Here is a 9,452-nt window from a genome sequence, read left to right on the forward strand (position 1 = left end):
TTTTAAAAAAATTTGTAAAACAAAAACAAAAAACTAGAACAAAAAAAACCCACAAACCACCTCCCCCCACACACATAAAATACACGTGCACCATACTGTGGTGTACGCCATGCACATGCGCTGCAGTGTGTTGTTAGAACGCATCGCATGAGTTTTGTTTTTCCTTTTAAAAAAAACATTATTTTAACTGTGGCAGCGCATGGCAAAGCTTTGTGACGGATTGCCATGCGTTGTGATGCCTTGTGTTGCAATTAAATATACGCCATTATCATTTTGTCACAACACAAACACCAACACAGCGCAAAAACAAATTTTAACATAAATCGCTTATTTCCTGTTTTGCGTTTCTTCATTTTTTTACCTTTTCGCAAAAAAGTGCATTTTCAAATTTCAAAATATTTGTTATTTATTAACTCAATACAGTTTTTTGTGTGTGTACTAATACTGATTTTAGTGTGCTTTATCAATTGAATTGTGTATTTTTATCAGTTTATTAATTTGAGAAACATTTGCGCAATTATAACAGGGCCTACAAATTTAGTAGCACCATCTTTTTATCCTGCCGTGCCTTCAGAAAATATATGGTTTGTGGGATCTTCTACAAAACGCTAGCAACGCAGCAGTTGAAAATCAAATCAATGGGAAAAATTGCAAAAATAGTGTGGCCAGTGAGTTGCAAAATGTTCGAGGGCTTGGCAGCGAAAGGGTTAAAAAAGGACTTGCCGCACAGGAGAACTTCTTCAGAAAATGTCTGAAGCCCTCCTATTTATATGGGATCCTTATCTTGATTACTGTTTTGGGGTCTATGGTATTGCTGAGACTGTATTCCCTTTTATGAAGTTGGATGTTTCAACCTTATTCTTCTTTTGTTCAGATTACTTCTGTTTCTCTCCCTATCTTGATGGACTCTTCTATTCGGAGGTATCCTCAAGTATAATTCTCAAGCTCAGACATTTCATTGTTATTGGAGAATTCACTTTGGTCTGCATTGCATTAGGTTCAAGCTTCCTCTCTGAAGGTTTAAGAACTTTCTTTACTAGTCAGCGTGACCTTTCAATTCCTTCGTCTGTTGGGCTCTCCTTAGTCAATGAGGTACCTCCCTTCTTCTTTCTATGGAACTATATGTTCCCTGAACTCACTACACATGTCATGTGGTTACCTGTTGTGTTCTCTCAAGAGGAAGGAATAATTCTGAAGGCTCATTGAGGACCTAATTTAATTTAAACATTTTTCTTTTTTCTGCATTATGCTGAAAATTTCCTAATGCTGACTTTAGGATTACATCCCTTCACTTATCAGCAAAGCACTTTAACCTTTGGGTATAAACCGCAGGATTATGTCTGTTCAAGGCAGATTTGCTGTATATTAACCACATCCTTAGAACACCCCTGGGGTTTTTCTGACTGACCCAATTCTTGTCCTATTTCCTTCCCTTTATTTAGGGGTGTCGATCACCCTACACTTTTCCTTTTTTACTCTTTATCTTGGATCTTCCTCTTCCTGAAGTAAAAGATTAAAGATATCTACTGAGGCTTAGCAGCTCTCTATTTGAATTTTATATAAACATGTCCTATCTGATCAAGTTTCCTAAAGTTAAAGGTTAAGCCTGCTAAGCTTAAACCTTTTCCTACAGTGGTTCAAATGTTTTTTCACTAATGGACATATTTTCTTTTTCTTTTGTTGGCCATGTTGCAGTTTGGTCCAGTTCTGCTGTCATCGGGTATTACACAATTGCTTCTCTATTTTGGGAACGGTTTCTAGTCCTTTGTTTCCTCTATTAAAACCCATAGTTCTTAGGTAGTCTTTTCCCCATGTAACACAGCTAGCTTCTCCTTAGCTAGCCCCTTTCTCCATCTAGCCTTCCTTTCGGGAGATGCTTTCCTCTATACCATTTGTAGTATGATTTCCATGCTTGATGTTTCTGTGACTATTGCCCACCCCTCAGTTGGATAGCTTTTAGACAAACTATTAGTTCATGAATTCCTACCATTCCTTTGTACCTCAATGGACAATAGTGAAAATGTTTTTTGTACATACTAAAGAAAATCTTTTTTTGAAGTCCTGTTTTCTTACAAAAACGAGGCATGTTTTGAGGCAGTGTAATACAGTTTTTGGTTTGCCAGTGTCTCAACCACCTGAAAGCAGCAGTATAACCTGTCAGTCTAATATTATGCAACAGTCCTGTGTCCCTCAAAGGACTTTCAGAAAAAGAATTTACAATAAGTACAAAAAAATAAAAACCTGATATGTTTTAAATACACAACTAGTGCAAATATCTAAATTTTACTTTATTTCAGCCTCAAATTCCTTGTGCAGAATTACACAGACATGTAGAGGGAGGAACTGCAATTGAGGACAATCGGGGGGCCCTGTATGTACATGTTTTAATAAAGAACATGGTGACAGAAAGAGAGGTGACATTATCAGTTTGTTACTACTCCTTAACTGTCCAATCACAGACTAGGGTCGGGAAAGTAACCTGGCTGTTTTTATCTAGAGCAGAGAAAGAGAAAATGTAGGTCACCAGGTTGACTGTACAGTACGGGTGGGCTGTGTAAATCTTAGGACTAGGCAGACACAAATGCTTTGGAAGGTAAAACCATTCCCATAAATGTTTTTAAATTGTTTGTGTGGGGTTTAGCTTTATTGATTTTTTATAAATACACAACAGCATTCAATGGTGTCATTTTATATTTGCTGAAGTTCAGCCTTAAAAACATTTTCTAACATACCTTAGAACAATTTAGATAAATAAGATTTAAAAGAATTATCTACTACATCTCTAACCATGGATGAATTTTACTACAGAAAATTAAATGCTTAATTCTAAAACCAACAGTGGAGCAGAAACAGAATTCACAGACTAGCTGTTTGGCGTAACCCAATTCTTTAGCTAATGGCAGATTTGCATTCAGTAAAAGTCAGCGAGTATCCTATCCAATTTTTAAATGCTTCCAAGCATTTGGATTAGGTGTGATACATTCTGTTCACTTTTTGCTTTAAACACTTTAAAAGAAAATTTGTGAGAATCTGTTGAAAATTATGAACCTTTAACCGTTCTTCTGTTTAAAAGGGTAATTCCACTTTCCCAGACGAATTTGAGAAAATGGAATTACCCCCACCAATCTGCCCCCTCTTTCAGCCTCCCGCTGGTCTTGCCGTTTTTGCCCTGTGCTGCCGGTGTACGATCCATACACTGTACGACAGCCCTGCGCTCAGCATTTCAAATTGTGCTCGCAAATGGCGAGCACTCATTGGACAGCACAGTTAACTGACTGCATTGATCAATGAGAGGTGCTTCTTTTCCAAATGCGCTTCTCATTGGCCAGTGTGTTGAGGTTACCCGCTAACCAGGGGTAGGGGTATGGAGGAGCAGAGCTACGAGACAAGGCTACTAAATTTAAACATGTTCCCATTGGAGGTGAGGAGATTAAGGGGGGATATGATCTCCATGTACAAAATGTTCAATGGTGGTAGCAACAATAGCGATAAACTGTTTAAAATTAACTCCATTACAAAAACTAGAGGCCACCACCTAAAATTGGTGGGGAAAAAATTCCAGCACAAGGGGCGAAGGGGGTTCTTCACAGTAAGATCAGTTAGGGCCTGGAACTCACTGCCACAGGCGGTGATTTCAGCAAATAATGTGGAATTGTTCAAGAAACGTTTGGACGATTTCTTAAGGGACCGTAATATACAGGGGTACAGGTACTCATAGAATGAGATCCTAATAGGTTGGACTTGGACTGTCTTTATTCAACCTCAAATACTATGTAACTATGTAACCAATTAGTGCTTGTCATTTGCAAGCAAAATTTGAAATACTAAGTGCAGGGCTATGGTGAGTGGAATGACCATTCACTAAAAGGTAAGACCAGGTGGAGGTAATTCAATTTCACTCTTAGGGTGAATATATGATTTTTTTTTTCTTACTTCTGCATGTGAATATTTTCACCAGCAATATATTGGTTAAACCAGTGCAATTTACACAATGTAATGCTGAATGGTGTAGTTAGATTTTCACCCCAATGAAAGAAATATGCAGGAGTAAACTAATATCTTCTGATCTGCATACTTGTTTCAGACCAAAGACTCAGAAAATAGTGAAGCACTAAGATCAGCATGACAGCAAACTGGCATTTCTAGTAAAACGGTCAGCAACGACAGTCTCGGTATTTCTTTAATGACAAGTTTCCCTTACAGCTGTGATTCAATACCAGATATACCAACCCGTCATAGAATATCTGTTGGTCATTGCTTAAAATTTTGTGTCACTATCCCAAGTTATTATTTACCTGTGCTTGCGTTTGGTTTCCAAATTTAGGCCACATGTTCCACTTCAGCTCTGCTCGGGCTGTTCTGCTGACAAACCCTTTAATGTCTTCATCTGAAACAAAGAAATGGAGTAATCATTGAATTTCAAAGTATACCCTGCTCAATCCCCAAAGTCGGACAACACTGACCCAACCAGCCACATCAATCAGGTGCAGACTCCAAACATATGTGCGGGCGTAACAAAATCCTAAAATTCCAAAGTAGAGCCGCAGTTCATAAATTCTCTGTGATTAAGCCCAACTGGTGGAAAGGGTGAAAGGCTATAGGATCTGTGTAGGGTGATTTTATGGTGTACTTGGATGGTATGAACTTTAAATAAATCTCATTTTTTTTATGAACTGTCGGATGTGCTGCTCTACGTTGAAGTTTAAATACCATTCCATGTTCATTGAATTGCACATAACTTGTCACATAGGATTCTGAACAAGACATTACACAAGAAATTAGCAGGGTTATTCACAAAAGGAGAAAGTTTGGAGAAGTGAACAATCTAGGCCAAAATAGCTGATCTGGAAAAATTCTCCAATTCAGCTCATTTTCCAGATCAGCTATGTTGTCCTAGATTGTTCACTTCTCCAAACTCTTCACACTTTCGTGAATAGCCCTGTGAGTCTCTAAACCCAAGACTAACTTCAAGTTACAAGTACCTTGCAGATCACATTACTGTCAACAAGACACATCTTTATCCTCACTACATCAGTTGACAGATGTGTAACTTCATAATAATAATACTGTTAAATTGTGCGACTGAGCACTACATGTTTAAAAACTACACGTCTGCCAATATGTCCTACAGTCAATGAAAATTCTATGAACTAGGGATGCACTGAAATTTTGTCCTCCAAAACATTTAGTCCAAAAGTACCGTAACGGACGAAAATGCAGTGCATTTCCAGCTTCTCTCCTCCCCACTGGGCACCAGTCTGTGTCCCCTCCGATGGCCGCTTTTCTCCCCCACCTGGGTTGGCAGAGGCAGCAAGGATACGGGAGGACACAGACTGGCACCCAGTGGGGAGAAGAAAAGCTTTCAGGATGCCAAGCGGGCCGATGCGGGGAGAGGACAGCTTTAACCTGCCATGGGAGGCCAAGCTCTCCTCTGGCACCGCTCGGCTCTGCCTCCTGTGACAGGCGGTCAGGATGCAAAGCGGAGTGGTGCAGTAGGACAGAGCGGTCAGCTGTCAAAGGAGGCCTAGTTCTCCTCCACTGCCCGGCTCCATCTCGTGTGACAGCGAGTCAGGATGGAGCATTGAGTACAAGTGCTCAGCGATCAGGACGATCGTTGTTTCAACCTACATATGAAATAGATGATCGTTGTGATCATCAATTTCATATGTAGGTTGAAACACAGTCATTAACCGAAAAAGAAACAGCTGTGTACGAGGCTTAAAACTGGAGGAACAGCCAAACTCTGCTACTAAGATGAGGTTGTGGAAGACAGTTCCATGTAACAGGTCATGTACCATGGTGTCACAGTCCAGCAGGGTCAATACAATCCTGGATCTCAGCTGCGGAACTAAACACTCAAGGATTAAGGGTTCGGTCAGTCTGGCAGAACCCCAATACACTTAGTGCGATGGGGGATCGTTCCACATCATGTACCCGTCCTAAAAGTGATACCTGGCTATAGGCAAATGAAGGTCACGGGGTGTAGCTAGATGATATGTTAAGCAGGGTATCTATTCAGAGGGGAAGCGTGAGGTAAATTGTAGTTTCTCAGGAGGCCTCGCAAGGAGGCGCCTGCCTACAACAGCTTTCCGCTCCTCTGTACTCAATAGTATGATGAACTAGCCTGTAGCATTCACTAATATACTTTCGGAAGATTTCACGTAATATTTCTGACAAAAGGTTCCAGCAGTGTAACATATGCAATCCAGCAATCACTCCTGATATAGCACGTGCAATTTGTACTAACGGACACAGTTCATCAATAGTATATAGCAGACTATGGTTAGAAGTGGCTAGTAATAGGAGGGGGAAGATCCCCTGGTACTTGCGGTTGTGGTGTGGAGTAAGTTCAAGAGGAATCAACTGGTATCCTGGTATGGCAGAGGTGAGTCTCAGCGGATGGTCAGGAGTTGAGTCCCTGTAGGGCAGTTTGAACCCCACCTCTCTACTGCTATGGCGGTCTGTGGTCCTGTTTCTCACAGAGTCAGTCGCTCGACGTTCCACATCGAACGCCGAGTGACTGTCTCACCTGTGTTTTTGAGGAGGCGCCGTGCCCAGTGGGAGGAGTCGGCCGTGACGTCACAGCCGAGGCGGCACGCCGCGGGCACTTAGCTCCGGTCCAGGTAAGTCTATGACACGTGGTAAGACTGAGCACAGCACAGCAACAAGACTCAAGGTAGTTATACTGAATCAGAAAAGGTCTCTTCCAGTCTCTGCTCTAATTCATCCCAAAAGTGTTCCATAGAATTGAGGCCAGGACTCTGTGCAGGCCAGTCAAGTTCCTCCACCCCAAACTTCATCCATGTCTTTATGGACCTTGCTTTGTGCACTGTTGCACAGTCATGTTGGAACAGGAAGGGGCCATCCCCAAACTGTTCCCACAAAGTTGGGAGCATGACATTGTCCAAATTGTCTTTGTATGCTGATGCCTTAAGAGTTACCTTCACAAGAAATAAGGGGCCAAGTCCAACCCCTGAAATACAACTCCACACCATAATCCCCCCTCCACAAAACTTTACGCTTGGCACAATGCAGTCAGGCAAGTACCGTTCTCTTGGCACCGGCCAAACCCAGACAAGTCCATTGGATTGCGAGACAGAGAAGTGTGATTTGTCACTCTTCTGAAAACACGTGTCCACTTCTCTAGTCCAGCGGCGGCGTGCTTTTCACCACTGCATCTGCCGCTTTGCATTTGCGCTTGGTGATGTAAGGCGACTTCTGACTGTGGAATATTTAGCAGCAAGGACATTTTACGGATGAACTTATTGCACAGTTGGCAACCTATCAGGGTACCACGCTTGAATTCACTGAGCTCCTGAGAGCAACCCATAATTTCACAAATGTTTGTAAAAGCAGTCTGCATGCCTAGGTGCTTGATTTTACACACCTGTGGACATAGAGGTGATTGGAACTCCTGAATCCAATGATTTGAAGGGGTGTCCCAATACTTTTGGCAATATAGTGTATGTGTGCGTACAGACCCGAGTGGTGTTAGATATACTGGAGCTAGCTAAGAAGTTTTCTCCTAAAGCAGCACTTGAATCTATGTTTACACATCTGGAACGTACTATTAACTACCTGGCCGGGAGCTTCTTGGATGTAACTGGGCGTGTATACACGTCCTGTTACATCCGCCCGCTCGGGCGTGCCGCGCACGAGGGGGAAATGCCCGCTATTTGATAACAGGCAGCGATTCCCGTTAATATACAAGCGATCCGCCGGCTATAGAGCCGGCGGATCGCTTGTATGAGGTCCCGTGACGTGCGCCCCCCCACCCTCTAGCTGTCAAGCAGGTCCCGGGCTCTGGTGTGAGCCCGGGACCAGCATGTCACAGGGGATCAGAGGGAGGTTGGTTCACGATCTCCTTCCGGTCCCCTCTCCGCTGTCAGAATGCGGAAGTGGTGTATATTACATCACCTCCGCATTCTCGTGTCACTCTCCAGCTTCAGATGCTGGAGAGAAGCTGATGAAGCAGATCTCTGCTTCATCAGCTTCTTCAGGGTGACATTAGGGGGTCTTGGAGACTCCTGTCTCCATAAAGAGGACCTGTCACCTCTTTTGCTATCACATAGAGGGGTTTCTCAGCCCCCTCTGTGATAGCAATAAAGTTAAGTGGAAAAAAAAAATAGGAAAAAAATTTAAAGTTTCCCCCCAAATGTTTAAGTTACACATAAAAAAGAATTTTACATTTTTTTTTTTAAAGTCCCCACCCCTACATACACGCATTAAGACATGCGTCAGGTGCGCATACCTGCGAAAATGACGATTTGTGGGTTGCTGGAGGCCACTGAGTACCGAGATCTGCAATCAACGATGCAAGGTATTTTTAATACCTTACTGGACAGGGAATCCCCCCCTCGGATTCCCCATGGTATATTATATACCGCTTTAATTATATGGCAGCTAAAGAAGAGGTTATGCGGGAATCCCTTCCCTTTTTGTTTGTCTGCTAGTACGACTGGAAAATCCGCCTTTTTACGTTTTCCAGAAGATTTGAAAGACTTCAGTTCCTCTCTAGGTATTCAGAAGCCGGACCTTTCACAGTGGAACGAAGTAATCCCTATATCACAGACCACATTGGACCACAGGTGGCAGCAGGCTACTAGAAAGAAAAACAAACACAGAACTATCAAACCTAACAGCCCTGTAAGGTAGTTTATGTATTATAAAGTTCTTATAATATACCCCAGTGGTTGACGGAAACCAGGATACAACAAAGACTTAAAATGCTCAATGCAAACAAAGCAGTGGGTCCGGACATTTCGGCTCGACTGACCTGAGGTGAAAGCCGAAGCTGGAACGGCCGGCCGACAACCTGCTACTGAGTGCCTGGCGCCTTTCCTCCCCGCACTGCTCAGCCTCCTGCCACAGTGTGGGCGGAGACAGCTGTCCACCGTCGCAGGAGGCGGAGTCATCAACCGTTTGGCTCTGGCCACTTGCATGCAGAGACAGATCAGCGTCCCCTGGTTAGCAGCTAACCACGGACGCTGATGTGTCATTACACTGAGAACCCGGTGGAGCCGCTGTGAAATCACGGCGGCTCCACCAGGTTCTCAGTGTGTAATGACAGTTCAGCATCTCCTGGTAACCTATTAACTAGGGGAAGGTGGACTGTCATTACACACTGAGAACCTGGCGGTCCTGCCATGATATCAGTGTGTAAAAAAATTACGGTACGCAAAACTGTAAATAAGCGACTTGATAAAAAATTGTTTTCACGCTGTGTTGGTGTTGTGATAAAATGATACAGGCGTATATTTATTGCAACACAAAGATCACAACGCATGGCAATGCATCACAAAGCTTTGCCATGCGCTGCCACAGTCAATTTAATTTTTTTTAAAGAAAAAAATACATTAAAAAAATCATGCACTGCGATGCGTTCTAACAACGCACTGCAGCGCATGTGCATGGCGTACACCTCAATATGTGTATGTTATGTGGGGGGAGGG

The 9,452-nt window shown here is 42.8% G+C and overlaps 1 protein-coding gene across 1 annotated transcript in view; it reads right to left on the reverse strand.

Moving 5' to 3' along the window:
• Positions 1–4,334: 4,334 nt before the first annotated feature.
• The window catches only part of TCF20 (transcription factor 20), a 126,969-nt gene continuing 121,851 nt past the window's right edge, over positions 4,335–9,452 (reverse strand). The window contains exon 5 of the mRNA XM_018564787.1: positions 4,335–4,387. Within this exon, the coding sequence (XP_018420289.1) occupies positions 4,340–4,387 (48 nt within the window). The 3' untranslated portion in view covers positions 4,335–4,339. The remainder of the gene's footprint in view (positions 4,388–9,452) is intronic.

This window comes from Nanorana parkeri, unplaced genomic scaffold, assembly GCF_000935625.1.
Source record: "Nanorana parkeri isolate BGI_ZX_2015 unplaced genomic scaffold, ASM93562v1 scaffold780, whole genome shotgun sequence".
Lineage (NCBI taxonomy): Eukaryota > Metazoa > Chordata > Amphibia > Anura > Dicroglossidae > Nanorana > Nanorana parkeri.